This window comes from Mustela erminea, chromosome 15, assembly GCF_009829155.1.
Source record: "Mustela erminea isolate mMusErm1 chromosome 15, mMusErm1.Pri, whole genome shotgun sequence".
Classification (NCBI taxonomy): Eukaryota; Metazoa; Chordata; class Mammalia; order Carnivora; family Mustelidae; genus Mustela; species Mustela erminea.
The window spans coordinates 80,944,309-80,963,915 of record NC_045628.1 but is presented as its reverse complement, the minus strand read 5'-3'; the positions used below and the strand labels follow the sequence as shown (position 1 = coordinate 80,963,915).

Below are 19,607 nucleotides of genomic sequence, written 5' to 3'. Positions count from 1 at the left end.
CTCTCTGCTCAGCGGGGAGCCTGCTTCCTCCTCTCTCTCTCTGCCTGCCTCTCTGCCTACTTGTGATCTCTCTCTGTCAAATAAATAAATAAAATCTTTAAATTAAAAAAAAAAACAACGTAGTAGTCCATATAAAATTGCTGCCTTGGACTACAAATGTCATTGACCCTGGGATGCTCTGTCCTCCTCCAGGAGGCAACAAATTGTGTGCAATTCTGCAGGTGCAAAATGTCAGGCTTGGGATTCTGAGCTGCCATGGCAGGCCATGCTTTGGAAGCACTATGTTCATGACCTTCCACAGAGCTGGCTCATTTCATCCTCTGTGTGTCAACCCATGTTGCTTTTTTAAAACCACGTTTTCTAGTACTTTCCACTCTTTTCTGAAAGCACAGGTGACACATCACCACACACTGTCAGTGGATGATATGGGTAAAAGTGAGACATCCTACCTAGAAATACAACTAGAAAAAGAATCCCTTTGAGAATTGCACTTTAAAAACTAACACAGACAGGGTCGGAACAGAAAAACCCAAAGTTAGGCTGGGTTGTTCTCAGCTTTATATGGCAGCCTTCCCAACCTGGAGAACTTGAGTGTACCCAAACAAAGACATTAATTATTAGAGTAAATACAGAACCACAAAAAGGGGTATTGATCGGCAATGGAAGCATGAAAAGAACGCAAACTGGAAGACAGAGTTTATCTGTATGTGAGGAGGGCTACATCACAGACGCCTGCTATCCCTGTCAGAGGCAACAAAACGTCTGAGTAACAATAACTGACATTACGGGGCGCTAAGCAAGTGACCATTAATTACTGCTCAGAACACTTTTTATGTGTTAACTCTGTTTTCTTAACAGTTCTAGAAGGTAGGTTCTGTCATTAACAATGCCAATTCTGCAGAGGATAAACTCAGGCATGGATGAATTAGAGGAAGGCATACAGCAGGGTGACAAATTTGGGATATCATGGCTCCTACCTACCATACCACCCAGCCTCTTGTCCCCTTTCTCCTGCTTACATGCTCACAAAGTGGTCTTCCAAGTACAGAAGCAGGTTCCATTCCCCACTTCAGTCAGCATCAGATTGGAGGGGTGTGGGGCGGCTTCAAGTCTAGTCCTCTAGGTAACTGTCAGATGGCAATTGGTCCTCTAAGCTCTCTGGCATCTTCCTCAGTCCTGTGCTTGGCTAATCTGAGCCCACAGCTGAAACACATCACCTTCTTAGTGCTGACCAATCATGTTTCTGACACCTACAATGCTTGAATTTGTCCCAATTCTCAGCCCCAACCACTTGGGGACCTTTTAAATCAGAAATGCTTGGCGAGCTTTTAAAAAAATTCCAATTATATCAGAATCTCTGATTGAGGGACTCAAGCATTGGGATTTTTTAAAAAGCTCCCCATGTGGTCCAACAGGCAGCCAGACTGAGAACAACACTGCCTAAGATTACTTTGCCACGGGCCCTACTGGGGGCCTAACCAGGTGTATACATCAGGGTTCCCCACAGAAACACAACCAATAGGAGATTTTAGATAGAAAGATGATTGATTGATAGATCTATCTGCCTATTTAGAGAAAAACTGATTTATTATAAGGAATTGACTCACAGGGTTTTGAAACCTGACAAGTCCCAAGTCTGCCAGGTGAAGTCTACACACTGGAGAGCTGATGGCATCATTTCCAGTCTGAGTCCAAAGATGAGAGAAGATCAATGTCCAGGCTCAAAGACAAGCCAAGAGAGCAAACTCCCCTTACTCAACGTTTTTGTCTACTCAGGCTTTCGGTGGACTGGATGAGGACCATCATGCTGGGGAGACCCACCTGCTCTACCCCACCCACCCATTCACATGTTAATCTCTTTGAGAACTACCCTCACAGAACACCCAGAATGAAGTTTAACCAAGCATTTGGACAGCCTGTGACCAGGGTAATATGACACATAAAGTTAACCCTCACACAAGCCTTGTTCAGGGTATTTGTTTGAAATGTCTGTACTATACCCATTAGGTATCTGCACATTAAACCCTAACACTTCCACTGCTAGGGTATCGCCTCTCAAGATAAATGGGCTCCACACCGTTCCAATTATACATCCCCATAAAAAAATGTTTAAAAATTCTGTACGTCCCTATACACATTTTTTATTAATCTATATATTATATTGGATATAAAGATACACATATATTCTGATATATACACATAGGTGTGTATATACATGCATGTTTATACATGTTTATGAATGTGTATGTCTGTGTGTGTACACACACATTCTGATCAGTCTGCCCACCCCAAACGGAGTACTCCCACCACTTTAGTGGTATAGACATGACATTTGTCTCTCTGGTGACCGGGCTCTGTACTGTTCATTCTCCATTTTTAAAGAGATATGGTATCTCCTCAGCAAGGCTAACTGTTGAGCGCTTAAGCTTCTTTACGGGGCCAGCGGCAACACAGTGCCTGGGACATACTGGTGGAAATAGTAATGGCAAGTAACCAGCAGGGCATGCTGGTCTGTATGGAAATTCTCACGCAGCATTATAAACGAGTGGCTGACACCATTACTTAGCTTTGCCATATTCTTGAAGCACTTTTCATACCTGGAGCAGAGCCTTCTAGCAGTCACCTCCCTTGGACACACCAGACGCGTTTTGGAGCACTCTGTACCCTCAGGGTCTAGCCAAAAGGGTGTCAGCTACAGAGGTGTATGGGCCATGACACCAGTCTTGGCTGCAGGGCCTCACCTGGGCCTTGTGCGGGGCTGTAGCCATCTGGTCACAGGCCACGTTCTATTTTTCTTAAAGAGCTTCCCCCACATGGTATTCTCTCCGAGCCTCACCATACCAGCGACCACTCCTGCCAACACCCCTCGGGGGACCCCCCCACCCTCCCGAGCCGGGCCTGTGGGTGGGGCATCAAGCCCCCTGGGGCCCAGGAAATCACTTGTTGAGAGTGCTGCAAACTTCAGGAGCAAATATCCCTGCAGACCAAAGAAGCCACCCGCCCCTGCCCAGAAACATCCGCCTTCCACCATTAGCGATGCGGTGGGCTCTTCCTGCGCCGAGCCTGAAATGTTGGGCTTTGTTTATTGTAAGACTTCCTGTTACCCTCAGACTTGAGGGTATTTAATGCCAACATTGACACTGTTGTATTTAATCCCCACAACTGCCTGTGTGCTTCACATGGCTGTAATGCAGAGCTCCGTAAACTGCAAACTGCGCATGTCACGCAGCTGGGCGGGGCGGACGCGACTCTCACCAGGGGGTGTGGCCCTGGACGCCAAAGTGGGTGAGGATTCGCTGGGGCTAAGAGCGCACAGGTGCCCGCCCTCCGTTTAATACTCAGCGCTGCGCTTCAGTCATCTGACTGCAAGTGGGCATAATTATTTTACCGACTTGGTATCGAACTGTGAAAGCTATTTAAATAATGCACCTGAAAAACTTAGAGTGCTTGGGTTACGAATGTTAGTAGCTATCATTACAATAACGCTGTGGTCATCATGATCGTTTCCTCCTCCGGTTTGGGGTAACTTCATATATTTACATATTTCACTGCGCTAACATCTTCATTCCGAATGAGAACTAACTCTCTACGTGTAAGATTTTTCTTCTCAAAAACAAAAACCACATCCCATTCCCCTCTACCCCGCATCAACCAGTACAAAATCTCCCTGATCTGACCTTCTATCAACAGAGGTCAAGGTATTTTGAATACTCATTCTCCTGGTATTATGGAATAAGAAGAATATTTACCTCTTAAACAGTTGTCCTCATGAACTGTGCTGCTGTTGTAACCCTCTCTCTTTTTCCTTGTCGGACTCACCATGAAAACTAGTCCTATAGGCCTGCACAGGGAGAGAATAAAGTAAGGGCACAAAGACAGCTGGTTACTGGGAGGCTGGATCTCACTAACTTTGCAGGTGAAGCTCCACGAAGGAGAAGCTTCTTATGACCACGACATTCACAGTAAATTTCCAAGGAGAAAAGGTGAGCAGGAGGGAAGTCTTTCGAGTGTTTTAAGCTCACGATTTGCTTGCTTACTTTAGACAGAGTCCACTAAAGTTTGACCTTTGTTATTTTCACTCTACCGCATGCTGATCAGACCCTAAGTCTAAGTCAGTGACTCTATTTTGCAAACACAGGATTTCTTGTCCTGAATCGGCTCCACTTACATCTTAAAGTGAGGACGTGACTGTATTAAAAAGAAAGAACAGTGGAGATTCTCTTCAAGCCTGTACTCAAAGGCAGTTGACATTATGGTGTGCTCAAACCAACCCCCTCCTCACTGACCACCATGGGGACCTCTGCCCCAAGCGCGTAGGCCCCAACTGCCCTCTGTGAGCTCCTTCCCTGTCTGGGATTCTGCCCAGAATATTGGCAGGTGCCCTTTGTTTCCCTGCTACCCAGACTCAACCTTGAGTAACCCTTATCCTCAGTGTCATGCTCCTTGAGGCTGGCAGGCCATTAAGCAAACAGGAGCACAGCTAACCTCACCCTCTTTTCTTGCCAGACAGATTTCAGAATTTGTGAGGAAGGCATTCACAGTTTCAATACATAACATTAGCACAATCCTCTCACACAGAGCAACACCCCATTCTCAGGAGACACTCTCTTTCAGAGCCTCAGGTCCCTTTCAACAATCACTTATCCACAGTTATTTATGAGCGATAAATGTGTTTAGTTGTTGAGGCAATGGTGGGAAACAAGGGAGACACGGTCCTGCTCCTTGGGCACTTATGGCCTGGTGGAGAGTACCTACCTGTGCAAGGAAACAGGCCCTTACAGTACATGAAATCATAATCATGAAAGAAAAGGGATATTCAGGGGTTCCGGAGAAGCCACTGACTCAGACTGGGGGAGTTGGGTGAGACTTGGCTGACAAGACTGAATAGGAGTTTTCCAGGGGAAGGAGGAGGTAGAGGGAATGGAACAGAGGAGAACATTCCAGAAAAGTCAAAGTTCCTGAAACATGAGTGTGCACCCTGAGTTTGAGGAATTGAAAGATTAACCAGAGAAGAGGGAAGTGTAGAAAAAGGGGTGTGGTGAAGGAGGCACCTGAGGGATAAGTGGGACAGGCCAGGGCTCGCTGGCCTTGGAGGCTACGTTAAGGAGTTTTTCTCCTAAGGGCAATAGGGGACCATCAAAGGATTTTAAAGAGATGTGCCAATCCGATTTGCATTTCATAAACTTCACTCTTGGCTACAGAACACAGAACTACTGAGCAGGGACAAGGATCAGTTGGAGGTTGCTGCAGTAACCCAGAAGAGCTCCGATGTGGGTCTGGACAAGGTGGTGGGCATGGGGACACTAGGTGGTGGATGCACCTGAGGGACATTGGTGACAAGCTAGCTGGATGTGGAGGAGTGACAACTGCCTTAGAAAACCCAAATGGGAAACACAGGAACTGAGGAGAGCTTTGTGGGTCAAAGGAATGAGTCCAGAGTGGGGCATGTTGATTGGAAGTACCCAGTATAGGGTACATGGGTTAACAAAATGAAATTTAACAATATGCTACTTTGTTTCTGGGTTGTTGGGTTTTTTTCCAATATATACCAAGTCATTTATTATCATGGGTTTTTATACCACCTTTTGAAAGATGAGTAAATCCCTAACAACATTAAAACACATTGTGAGAACTTTTTCTGTTGTTCTCACAGAGATACACTTTCTTCTGAATATAACCTCTCCAATAAAGCCTCCTACAGCATCAGATGGTATGTCTGCTTGGTCAAATGTATTGTCTTGGAGTCAATATTTGGTCAATGGTGTTGAAAAGCAGGGTTCACTATTCTTAGACAAAGCTCCTGTTTCACAGCAGACCTCCGAAAGTCTCCCATAAGCTACACTAAGGATGCCAAACAAAAGCAAATTTTTCAAGAACAGCCAGTATAAAGCAGAGGGAGGGGAAAAAAAAAAAAAACCCTCAATAGCCCAGTTGAGAAATGAACAAAAGAAATGAATATAGTCCCAATAAAACAAACAAACTAACTAACTAACAAAAAGCAATGGTCCTAAGACTTCCAGAGTTCACTCAAGATAAGAGAAATGCAAACTGCAACTATTGTGAAACACTGTTTTCCACCATATGATGAACAAAGATGGAGTTTGGTAATGCTCTGCATTGGTAAGGACATAGGGAAAGACAGTCTCTATAGGGTGTGTAAATTGGTATAATTTCCATGGAGGGCAATTTAGTAATGGCCCCAAATTTAATATATGTATAACATTTTTTTCAGCAAATCCATTTCAAGAAATGAGTTTTAATAGATATACATATATGAAGTGGTTTAATTTCACAATTAGTCACTGAAACATGGCAATAACCTGACCATCAATAGGAAACTGGTTGATATAATATGTTACAACCACAGAACAGAACACTATGCAGCCATCAAAAAGGATGGAGGAAAGGGGAAACCCAGATGTCCATTGACAGAAGAATAGATAAAAATGGTATAGACATACAATGAAATATCATTCTTCCATTAAAGGGAAATTAAATTCTGATATAGGCTATAACATGGATGAACCTCTAAGACATTATGCTAACTGAAATAAGCTAGACACAAAAGAACAAATATTTTATGATTCCACCTGTAGGACGTAGCTAGAAGAGCCAAACTAGAAGAGTCACATTCACAGACATAGAAAATAGAATGGTGGTTACCAGGGGCTACAGGATGTGGGGAGCAGTTGTTTAATGGAGACAGAGTTTCAGTTTGGGATGATAAAAAAGTTCTGGAGATGGATGATAGTGACAATTATGCAATATGAAACTACTTAAAGCCACTGAACTGTATGCTTTAAAATAGTAAATTTCATGTTGTATATATTCTACCACACTAAAAAAAAATGAAGAATTGCTTTATGAACTAAAAAGGAATAATCTCCAAAGCATATCATGAAGTGAAAATGAAAGATCCAGAATAGCATGTAGATGATGTCATCACTCATATGACAAACAGGGAGAGGATAGAAGAAAATATATTCTCTTACACAGGTCTAGTCTTCCTCTGAAGCACATGGAAGAACCAGGTAATACTGGCTCATTCCAGGGAATTGCGTGATATGGAAGTGTTGGGGGGTGGAAGACAGGAGACAACTTTTCAGTAGATGCTATTTTTTATGCTCTGATTTCACAGCAAATAAATAAGGTACATATTTTTAAAAATTAAAACAATTTTTTATAATTAACACACTTATATTTTAAAAAATAGAGTTTTTGGTGCTTTCCTACAAACTGCCATCTTGCCCATCATGAAAACCCATATTTGAAATAATCAGTTTTTTAAACTAGATTTTTAGTAAACTAGCCCTTTTGTTCAATTGGCAAATTAAGCTTTCAGAAACACTGATCTTTAATATGAAACTACTTGAATAAAAATATCAATGAAGGATGTTGTTTTCCATCATCTCTCTAATTCATATTCATTTAGCTACTTGGGCTAAATCTTTCCCTCTCATAAGCAGTTTTCATAAATTGGATCCCAGTAAAAATTCCAGAAGCCCCTTTCCCAAAGAAAGAACCAAGTAAGGACACTGGAAAACACTGTCCCTGCCTTCCTTCCAGTCCATTCCCACAGCCCCTGTCCTGCCCCGGTGCCTTCCATTCAGCCGCTGGGGACTTCTGCTGTGTCTTTCCTTTCCTAAACCCATCTCGTCATAACTAGAATAATGTGGCTGCAATTAAATTTTGCAGGTATAACACTCATCAAATCTTGATAATAATGTCTCCTGTTGCCTTTAATAGAGGCCATAGGACTCCTATACTTCTGATTAAGAGTTCTAGTAAAAAAAAAAAAAATACAGTTTTTACAAGGAACTGTATCATTGGTCAACATTCTTGGGAACTTCTTTCATTTTTCTCATGTTTAATAGGGAAAAAATCTTAAGTCATTTTCTAAAGGATTTTACCCTTCTTTTCTTTTCTTAAAAAAAAAAAGGCAGTTTCTCTCTGCTAGTGGCATTCAAATTTTTCTTATCCTCATTACCTTAGTGTATGGCTTACAGTGTGGCTTTAAAGACCGGCCAATTTGAAATTAAAATTTTTACATCTGTTATTTATTGTTGGGGGGGGGAACTATTTATACTTTGGATCATTAAAATACCAAACTTTTCCAAATCCAGGGCTTTTAGCTCCTAATTGGTGAACATTTAATAGCATAACCAAATTCTTACTGACCAAATCATGTCTTTTAGGGGGAAAAAGTGCCTAATTCAGTGGTTGACAGCTTAAGTTGGCTGAACACAAACATTGCAGGAACAATGATTTGTTTGGGCAGATTCCCAGAGCTGCCAGTGAATAATATATTTAACTTTAGAAGCACTTACACTTTTCTCCAGAGAATATCTTCCCACAATCAGAGGAACTGTTGATTTTCTCCTTATTCCAGACATCTTCCATCCCATTAAAACTGTGGTTATCTTATAAGTAGTGTGCTTCCTAGCTTTCAAGTCACGTATATATTTCAGAGCTAGCTGGGGAAAAAAATGTTCTTTCTTTTTTTTTTCCCGCCTGATGTTTGATCTATTAGTTCATTTAAAATAGAAATTAATGGGCTCCTGGGTGGCTCAGTGGGTTAAGCTTCTGCCTTTGGCTCAGGTCATGATCTCAGGGTCCTAGGATCAAAGCCTTGCATGGGGCTCTCTGCTTAGCAGGGAGCCTGCTTCCCCCTCTCTGTCTGCCTGCCTCTCTGCCTACTTGTGATCTCTGTCCAATAAATAAATAAAATCTTTTTTAAAAAAATAAATAAATAAAAATAAAAATAAAATAAAATAAAATAGAAATTAAAATACCAAAATTTAAAATTTTCCAAAGTTTCATGTTATGCTTTATATTTTACACTATTTGTAAATGTGTCAATATTGACACTCTTACATATTCTACACTAAATGATAATTTATGCTTCGTTTTGTATTGCTGCAACTGACTAGTCGCACAGGGACATCTTATGTTCCCAATCAAAAGAAATGACAGGCATTTGGGTTGAGGATGCATCCTGAGATATTCTACTTGAGATGTGCATAATAACAACAAAAACAGCCTCAAAGGACTGTGACATTTAATGGCTCTATGGCTGCTGAGTGGTCTGATAGCTTCTCGAGGCTGAGATCTCACAGCCAAGACATAGAAGCCAGGAGCATCTGAAGACAATTTTATTTTTACAAAACCAGGAACTGAAAGAATGAATTAAGAAAAGCTAATAGGGACGCCTGGGTGGCTCAGTTGGTTGAGCAGCTGCCTTCGGCTCAGGTCATGATCCCAGCGTCCTGGGATCGAGTCCCGCATCGGGCTCCTTGCTCTGCGGGGAGCCTGCTTCTCCCTCTACCTCTGCCTGCCATTCTGTCTGCCTGTGCTTGTTCTCTCGCCCTCTCTCTCTGATAAATAAATAAAATCTTGAAAAAAAAAAAAAGAAAAGCTAATAACTTTTCACCTCTAAAACTTTTCCTGGAAAGACTTTCCCAACCTTGTGCGTGAAAACAGGTTGGTAACGTTAATCATTGACCATTACAGTCCCATAGGGTCCCTGGAAAACTTATGGATGGAAGGCAAAAGGATTGATCCTTGACAAGCATTTGGGATTCTTAGAAAAGGCACTTTCTTTCCAGTTCAGGCTGCCTTTTAGAAAGAGCAGAATTCCAGACAGTGAAGAGCCTTAGAAATTATCTAATCAAGTCCCTCCTCTTGCAAATAACAAAATGTCACCTCTGGGAATTTGGTTTGCTAAACATTTCTTAATTGGTATTAGACACAAGACTTAAATGCACGTCTCCCAACCCTCTTCTAATGCTCTTAGCTCTTACATCTTGGCCATCCAAATAAAATTCTTGCTGTACTAATCTTCATGCCACAAACACTTTGTGCAATAAAAATACATCTCACTTGTTTGGAATTTGGCATATATTTTCCTTAGCAATAGATACACAGTGAATGTGTCCCTGAGCCAACCCCAAACACCAAATGCTCTCACCTGAATAAGTGGTGTGCTTAACAAACAACCAACACCACCTGCGAATCTATCTAACACCAAACTGAATTTATTTTTCTACCTTGAAACACAAAGAACAATGGCATCGACACTCCCTGCTGGGGACCCTTCCAGCGTGAAATCCTGGCTGATCATCAGGAAGGGAGGGTGAGGAGTGGGGAGCCTGGAGCTTGGGGAGGATAACCCCACGGGGCACTTCTGTACCCTGAACTGGCTTCCCAGTTGCCATGTTTGTTTTCTTCCCAGTCTTGGGGTAATGGCGACTTGCCGCTGCCCTATTTTCTGTCACCATCTAGGATTCTGGACCAATGTTTTTCTCCTCTCTGCCCTGCTGCTGCCCTCAACACAGTCTCATAGTTATATGTCATTGCCAACATATCTTTCTGTCCTTAAAAATGTATGTAAACTCTGCCAGTCTTTCATGGCTTGCCAAAAATTTACAACTACTATCCATGGGGGAAAAGATTGAAAAGGTCTCTCTTCTGCTCCTTCAACCTAGCCCCTTTTTTTATTTCCTTCAAATGGTGATGCATTTCCTCCAGGATTATAAAGCTTAAAATCCTATAGCTAGATTCACCCTGTGTGTAAACACATTCAAAGATAGGATTTCTTGAGGATCCTTACCGGATTGAAGCAATACTCTGAAAAGCCGGAAAGGGCCTGGGCTTAGGGGGGTTGGGGTGATGAGAACTTGAAGGAGATAAGCATGGGCAAAGCCACAGAGGAAGGAAGATGTAGTTCTCTGGCCCCCAGGTCCCACCTGGAGCAGTCGTTCCTAGGGCTTCCATATGTCCAGGAGCGCACACAACAAACTTTCAATGTTTTCATGCCTGTTTACCCGGAACTCTAGCATCAGCTACTTGAGGAGAAAGCTCATGACATTTCTTCTTATGCCCTGTCAGCACCGGATCAGATAGTAAGTGATTGATAAATACTTGTTGACTGCCTGGGAACTTTCCAGACACTTCAAGCTCATGATTTTCTTCAGTAACACAGGGGAATGAAAGGTATTTCAGTGTACCAAAATCTGAGGAAGTCTAAACAGCCATGGACGGTAATTTTTCCTCACTCTTTACACATATGTCTTTGGCTCTTTTCTCCTAATTTGAGGGGAGTGCCTCTGAGGCAAGTTTTTAATGAAAAGGTGTTAAAGAAACAGCTATGGAACAGGCCAACCTACCTCCTGACCCTGTGTCAGCCAATTCGCACAACTGACCGCTTAGACCAAAGTCTGGCTCATATCACAAGGAGAAATACATAGTTTTGCCCTTCAGGGACTTGCACAAACTTTCAAAGCTGACTTTTCAAATTCCAGGCCCTGGCATCGATCCCGTTGCTAATTAAGTATGCATCGCTCTGAGAAATAGGCACTCTTTTTTTGGCTGGGTAACAATAGCTACTCCACACAAGAACCTGCTTCTGAAACCACCCATCATGGAATGGAAAGCTACTGGATCACAGCCAAAGGGCACATTTCAAAAGCTTCTGGTATTTCTTAAAAATGCTCCAACAAGTATATTGGATGCATATTCGTCAGTAGAGAAATTTCAGAATATAGTCTGGGGCTCCACACTTGATGTAAATAGGATGGTCCCCAAAGGGGAACAAGTCAGGGGGGTGCCAGGAAGACATAAATAACAACTCTGCAATTCCAGATGGTGAGGGGTAGCTTTCATGGGACTAATAGAAACAGATTGCTAAAACAATGGACAGAGTTTCAGTTCAGCTTACAAAAAAGGGTCGAGCAGTGTCTTATTAAAACTGTTTTAGCAAATCACAAGATATTGGGGCACCTGGGTGGCTCATTCGTTAAGCATCTGCCCTTCCGCTCAGGTTATGGTCCCAGGGTCCTGGGATCGAGCCCCGCATCGGGCTCCCCATTCAGTGGGAAACCTGCTTCTCCCTCTACTACTCCCTCTGCTTATATTCCCTCTCTCATTGTCTCTCTGTCAAATAAATAAATAAAATATTTAAATAAAGTAAAGTGTTTTAAAAAATCACAAGATATTGCATGAAGAAAAGTGGACAGGTATATTTCACCTTTTCTGAAGGCAGAATATGAAGTAATGAAGGAAGTCATTACCCAAAGAAATAAAAGTACTTTGAGACTCTGATTATTTGGTTATTTACAGAAACTTTTATTGCAGAAGACTCTGGAATCTTCTTTGGCTGTCTTGATTCCTACCTGATTCCTACCTTTACAAAGCAGTGTCTGTGCTTTGAGCAAGGCACTGGCCACAAGACTTCTAGTCTTCCCTCTTGTCCCTGTTATTCTATGACCAAAGCATTTTAATAATTTGAGTCTTGGCAACACACTCCAATTATAACCTTGTTAGCTGCTCAGTGCCTCAGAGAAAACTTTCAAATTCTTCTGGCAACCGTTCAGTCTGAAGTACTACGCTGAACATCTTGTTAGAAATAAGCTGGAAAATGCCATTCTGATGGGTCTCCCTCGCTTACCTCCATGACTATGACATATGACAGCTTCACTGTCCTCTCAGTATTTTGAGTTCATGTTTCCTAGATTCATCACACTACACAGGGACTGCATAGGACACAAATCGTATGCACTCCACAGCTCCAAAAAAGCAGAGAGATAGGTTAGACCTGGCTGGCAATGGACTCAATCATCCGTTTCGTCTGCCCTTGTCAAAACTTGACAAGGCTTGAAGTTGGCCCTCCAGAGGTGAGAGTGAAAATAAAGTATGAAGCAAGCTAAATATAGAAGAATTCAGTTCTGAATCTTTTTTATCTTTATACATCCAATGGAATATACTGATAGAAAAAAATTGCCACTACTTGCTCCAACATTTATTTGTGCCAGGAGAGAATAAGAACAGGAATAAAACAGTTGAAATAGGCCATGTCTTCGGAATCGTAGATCAGGTTCACTTTTCTTATTTTTTATTATGGACTGAATTGAGTTCCCTCTAAATTCGTATGTTGATGTTCTAACCCTCAGGTGCCTCAAAATGTGACTTAATGTGGAGATAGGGCCTTGAAAGAGCCAATTAAGGTAAAATGAGGTCAAATGAGTGGCTCTAGTCCAACAAGACAGGTATCATAAGAAGAGATTAGGACAGACAGACAGACACACAGAGGAAGACCAGGTGAGGATACAGCAAAAGACAGCCCCATACAAGCTAAGGAGGGAGTATCAGAAGAAAACAATCCTGCTAACACCTGGACCTCAGACTTGAAGCCCCCAGAACTGTGAGACAGTAAATGTCTGTTTTTTTCAATCATTCACTCTGTGGTACTTTGTTGTAGCAATCGTAGCAAACTAATACACCTTTTATCAACTTCATTTCACTGCTTTTTTCCCCCACTCACTTTTTTTTTCTTTTTGCTCCACTGAGCATGTCTTCCTTGCTTTTGCCCTGCCTCTGTCTGTACTTGTCTTTTATTTTTTGTTGTTGTTTCTTTAAAAAGATTATCTGTTTATTTGAAAGAGAGAGAGAGAATGAGCAGGGGGAGGAGCGAAAGAGAGGGAGAAGCAGACTCCCCACGAGCAGGGAACCTGAAGTGGGCCTCAATCCTAGGACCCTGGGATCATGACCTGATCCCAAGGCAGAGGCTTAACTGACTGAGCCACCCAGGCTCCCCTGTACTTGTCTTTTTTTTTTTTTTTTATGTTTTATTTATTTATTTGACAGACAGAGATCACAAGTAGGCCGAGAGGCAGGCAGAGAGAGAGGAAAAGAAGCAGGCTCCCTGCCAGGCAGAGAGCCCGATGCGAGGCTCCATCCCAGGACCCTGGGATCATGACCTGAGCCGGAGGCAGAGGCTTTAACCCACTGAGCCACCCAGGCGCCCCTCCCTGTACTTGTATTTTAAAAGAAGCTTTCTCCCCTTTTGCCCAAACATGTGGAATCTTGGAAGGTGAGACAGAGAGCAAGTGTCTTGCACCTAGCACCCCCAGGTCTGGCTTTGATTCTCAAAGCTCACGGGTGCATCTGGTTTGTATGGGTATAGTGCACAAAATCACTTGACATCATTATCAGAGGTGCCTCTCCCTCTCATGTCACTCAACTTCTCTGAGCTTCTGTGTTTTCATATATTAAAAAAATAATGATGAGAATTACTGCATGTGGTTGTGAGGTTCAATTAAGATAAAGCATTGGAAAATATTTTATATACTAATCGCTGGGGCTCAGTTTTTCTATTTGTAAAATAGGTACTACCTATCAGTTTATAGAATAGTATCATGAAAAAAAATCAAAAAAAGATTAGAATTTCTGTAACTCTTAATATTATGCATTTTAAAGGATTATTTCTACTCTATATTTCATTGGCCTAATAAAGCTTAATTTTGTTTCTCTTTCCACTTAATATTTATGAAGAATGTTGTATTTGATGTTAAAAGATAGATTCTAAAGACAGAAAAGACCTGCTTCTTGCCTTCATGGATCTTGTAATCTATTTAGAAAACTATTTTTTTGCAGTAAAAAACACTTATAAGATCAGTTCACAGTCGTTTTCAGGGCTGTGACCAGGTCAAATCAGGTTCATACCCGAACTTTCTAGGACAACTTCCCAGATAGCAATTTCCAACTATCGTGTACTAACGTCACTGCCAGCAGAAGCTAACAAACCTGATTAAAAAGATTTAAACTAAGAAAAGTAGGGACACCTAGGTGGCTCAGTCGGTTAAGTCACTACCTTCGGCTCTGGTCATGATCCCAGCATCCTGGGATCGAGTCCCATATCAGGCTTCTTGCTCAACGGGGAGCCTGCTTCTCCCTCTACCTGTTCTGACTGCTGTTCCCCCTGCTTGGACTCTCTTTCTCTCTGACAAATAAATAAATAAAACCTTTAATAAAAAACTATAAAATAAGAAAGATAATAAAACCTGAGTGCTAAGTAATGTATTTTGCTTTAAACAAATCTAATTCTATAATCATTTGTAAAATAGAATGCTTTAATATACAAGTATCTCTAATATTCTTAAAACTTGATTTGAATAATCAAATTCCTGGTTTTTCATTAGCTCCTCAGGAACCCCTGAAAAAAGATAGTTGACAATAATTGACAATAGCAATGTTCCAGTAGGAAGAACATACACTCTTCAGAAGTGCAATTGATATATTTTTTAAAAGATTTTATTTATTTATGGGGCAATCCCAGATCCCAGGACCCTGAGATCGTGACCTGAGCCGAAGGCAGAGGCTTTACCCATTTAGCCACCCAGGCAACCCTGCAATTGATATTTGACTTTAGAAATATCTGACTTGGAAAACATCTCAGCCAAAAAGAAAACCACATAATTATTTTTAGAAACTTACACTCACTACTAAGAATCATCAAAATATGGTAATTTGGTAGGGACACAAGGATAAAGGATTTAATGCAGCATGTCATAGCAATCACATTTGGATTTAGATCCTGACTTATCACTTACTAACCGTAAGAACTGTAAATTACTGTAGACAAATTACTGTACTTTTCTAGTCTCACTTTCCTCATGGTTTATTTATTTTTAAAGATTTTATTTATTTATTTATTTGACAGACACAGATCACAAGCAGGCAGAGAGGCAGACAGAGAGAGGAGGAAGCAGGCTCCCCACTGAGCAGAGAGCCTGATGCTGGGCTCAATCCCAGAACCCTGAGATCATGACCTGGGCCGAAGGCAGAGGCTTTAACCCACTGAGCCACCCAGGGGCCCCTCACCTTCCTCATAGTTTAAACTGGTCCATGAATAATACTCAGCGGGGAGCCTGCTTCCCCCTCTCTCTCTGCCCGCCTCTCTGCCTACTTGTGATCTCTCTCTCAAATAAATAAATAAAATCTTAAAATAAATAAATAAATAAATAAAACGACCCATTCCTGATTTCGACTCAGGTCAGGATCTTAGGGTCCTGAGATGGAGCCCCACCTGGGATTCTGCCCTGAGCATGAAGCCTGCTTAAGATTCTCTCCCTCCCACTCCCTCTTTCCCTCTGCCCCTCCACACCGGGTGCGCGCGCGCACACGCACACACACACACACACACGCACACGCACACACGCACACGCGCGCGCGCGTTCTCTCTCTCTCTCCAAAACAAACAAACAAACAAACAAGAACAAATAAAATAAATTAATTGGAGACAGAGAAAGAAATAAACCAGTGTGTGGAACACAGCTAAGAACTGTTAACAGATCAGTTAATAAACAATTAAATCTGAAGAACTAAAAACACCAAACCATAGCTTTAGCTATTACAGGATAAATGGGAAGGGGAGAGGGGTAAAATACTACTGTAGCTGCCAATCACTACTCTAGAAAAGATAATTCAAATTCCTCTCCAATATTTTTTTCTGCAGTGCAGAGCTTAAACAAATAATCTTTGCGATAATAGGCCAAAATTATCTGGCACATTTACATGTAAGAAAATACCCGGTGGAAAAAAATAACGTTCTCTCCCTTGCTTTGTGAAATTTGTGTCTTTGTAAAACATTTTAAGATATAATTATCTGAATGTTTTACACTGCCTGCTACCTACTGTATGTGCTTTTATTTTGCAAAGATTTTGGTTAATATGTTGGAAGGTTGAAAGCCAATTCATTTGCATGGATGCAAACCAGGTTCAGTATTTTTTTAATGATGATAATTAAGGAATATCCCTCGGCAGATGCTGAGGAATATTTTCTATGGAAATATTTTCTATGGAAAACGAGGAAACAGAATATTTTATTGTTATTACTTTTATAAAGAAGTATCTTCTAACTTTTTCATGTCTTCCACCAGACCACAATCCAGTATTTCCAAAGCAAAGTATGAGGGCATTAAGCAGGTGGCAGCCCGATTCTCTCACCAAAGGACAAGTGTCGGCCAATACACTTGAGTTAACGATCCGGTGAGACAAGAACTGGCTCATCTCGGGGAAAAGCTCCCAAAGACTTTGCGCCCCCCTCTCCAGTGCCCCTCCGTCGCCCGGCAACCCAAGCACGCCGCGACTCGGCCCCGCCCCCGCTGCCATGGCAACGCGGCCGCGCCAGCTCGCAGGCTTTGTGCTCCGGACGCCGGGGGGGGTGGGAGGGACAGCTCTGCGAGCTCGCCCCCCGCACCTGCTGGGTCGCGTCAACTTTTCAAATCTACGCTCTCCAACAGCTCTGCCGGATCTCTTACGCAGAACCGCTAATACCCGCCTTCTCTCACGCTTGTTTCCGAAAAAATGTTCCACGGGCAGAGGATGCCGGCCACCTGCTGCTTGGTGGTCCGTCCTCCAAACGTGAGGGAGAGGTGACAACCCACTTACCTTCCTCAGCATTCCTCCACGCCGGCAGGGGGGATCCCTGGATGGATCCGACCTTCCCGCGCCGAGCTCAAACAAAGTGTGAAGGAAGTGTCGGAGAAGCAGCGGGCAAACTTTGTCCCGGGCGAGCGCCGCCCCCCGGGCCCCTGAGCGCTCCTCATTTGCACCACAAAAGGCGGGGACACTCGGCCCCGAGGTCGGGAGAAGGTTAATCCGGCCGGGGGTGGCCTTCCGGGCCGGAGTTCAGACGGGCTCTGAGGGGCTGCTGAGATGCCACATCTCCCTGGCGAGAACCAAGTCCACCGGCTCCTCCTCTGGGGCGAGTTGGGCTTCCCAGGCCCCCGGCTGCGCTATTGTATGCTGGTCCCCGAAGACCCCGGCGGAGGGTGCGGGCGCGGCCGGCGGGAGCCCGTTTCGAGCTGCCCAGGTTGAATTTCCTCGCAGGGCTTTTCTCCCGCGCTTCCTCCCCGCCCCTCGCTGTTGCATAGTCATAAGAGGGCGGAGTCGCTCTCCATCTCATTTGAATCCTCAGGGTTGAGGAAGCTGAGGGAAGTGTAAAGATTGGATTTGGAAGGAAAGACTAGGAGAGGAGGGTGGGGAAATAAGTGCCAACGTAAATATATGAGCAAACATAGGATTCCCCTTTCACCAGTCGCACGCACGTGTACAGACACACACACACACACCATTTCCCCAAACCTGAACTGAGCAAAGGAAATTTCAAGGAGGTCCTGACTGAATTTCTTGGTCCTAATTAGTTAGACTAATCGAGGAATTTTCCCTTTTTTTTTTTTTTTGCCAAGGGTTTTTTAAATCGATGATTTGAACTGTGTGTTCCTCGTACCAAAGAGAACCGTTGAAAATGTGTATATACAGACCTCACTAGCTGCATCGGGTCTATGGCACTCCATCATAATTGATTGGCATAGCACCAATCCCCAAAACCCAGATTTTCGGATTTAGGTTGCTAATGGGACCCCATTTTCAGAAAGCAAAAAGTGGGTAAGAAAAATGACAGGCCTAAGGAAGTTCACTTAGGCGGCAGGGACAGTCTGAGAAGCAGAAAAGCCTGGCACTGAGCCCTTAACGCCCAGACAGACAAAGCAGCCCTCCAGAACGGTTTCTCTTTCCTCCCCAAAATTTCCATCACGAGAATCATCACTAAAGCACGTCCTGGAATTCAGATCCACTCTGCCACTTAAGGCACAGCTGGTTGCCTGAGTAAGGTGATCTGAATGGATGCAAAGTTTCTTCTGCCTAACTCTCTACCCTCAAACCAGCCGTCATGGTGCTCTCATGGCAAGATTTACCGCTCTGTATTAAAGTGCTACAGACAAATCCCTTGTTAGCTCAAAGAGGTGACCTGTACTCACTACCCCTCAGCAATTGTAGGTGGTTAGACTTACAGACTTCAGAAATCCATTCATTCCACAAATCCTCACTGGTATCTATCTACTGAGGCATGGTGGGTGCTGGGGAGACCATTGACAAGGGAACAGTCCAGGTCCCTGCCCTGGATCCCAAGCTTCGAGTGCAGGACAGACTACAAACAAAAGTCAGGCAGTTATTGCTATAAAGAAAAATAAAGCTATTTAGAAAGGTAGATGCTAGAAGTCCAGTGAGTTTGGAAATTCCATGAAATCCCTGATGGAACCAACCAAGACTAAGTCCAGTTTTTCTGATAGGGTTTTAGGTCCATTTAGGTATGTGGGCATACAGGCGTCTTTCTGAGTTTGTTTCCTCATCAAACAAAGAGTAGTCTCTGTTTTTAGCAGTTTTTAGGGTGGGCGAAGGACTTTGTTGTACTGAGTTAGCGAACACAAAGGTTCGGAGGGTCTGACAGTGCTGCTGATGGTCAGCAAGCACATGCTGATGTCAGCCTAAGCTCTAAATGCATCAGCTGGGCAGGACACTTCATCTGACTCTGGTCTCCACAGTTGTAAACATGGGTACTCATACCACCTCAGGGGTTGCTGAGAATATTAAATGAGATAGTGTACAAAAATCGCAGGGCTAGCTATTATAATAATTCCTCGCTGAAGCCACTAACCTTCAGGAGGATAGCCCTGTGGCATATCCTTTGAAAGCTGTGGTTGCCTGATTAAAGGACTACTGTCGCTTTCTAACTCTTGCTACTCATTTGTAATTAATTCTTTTCCTACAAAGGGAAGTAGGATGTGAGTGCAGGAAGACTAACGGTTACCAAAGCACCCTGTTAGCCCTCTACCTACATTATGTCTTGGTCATAGCTACCACCAACCATTGTACAGAGTCAAAAGACAATGCACGAGGTCAATTTCCTTGCCAACAGCTCACAGCACAAAGCCCTGCTAACGCCTACAGCCCAGGTCTCCTTCACAGCATGTGCTACTCTGGGCAGCAAC

The 19,607-nt window shown here is 43.1% G+C and overlaps 1 protein-coding gene across 2 annotated transcripts in view; it reads right to left on the bottom strand.

Moving 5' to 3' along the window:
- The window catches only part of SPATA13 (spermatogenesis associated 13), a 338,234-nt gene extending 320,587 nt beyond the window's left edge, over positions 1-17,647 (bottom strand). For both annotated transcript variants that reach the window (XM_032315382.1, XM_032315384.1), the window contains exon 1: positions 17,227-17,647. In XM_032315382.1, the coding sequence (XP_032171273.1) occupies positions 17,227-17,238 (12 nt within the window). In that variant the 5' untranslated portion in view covers positions 17,239-17,647. The remainder of the gene's footprint in view (positions 1-17,226) is intronic.
- Between the last annotated feature and the right edge of the window lie 1,960 nt (positions 17,648-19,607).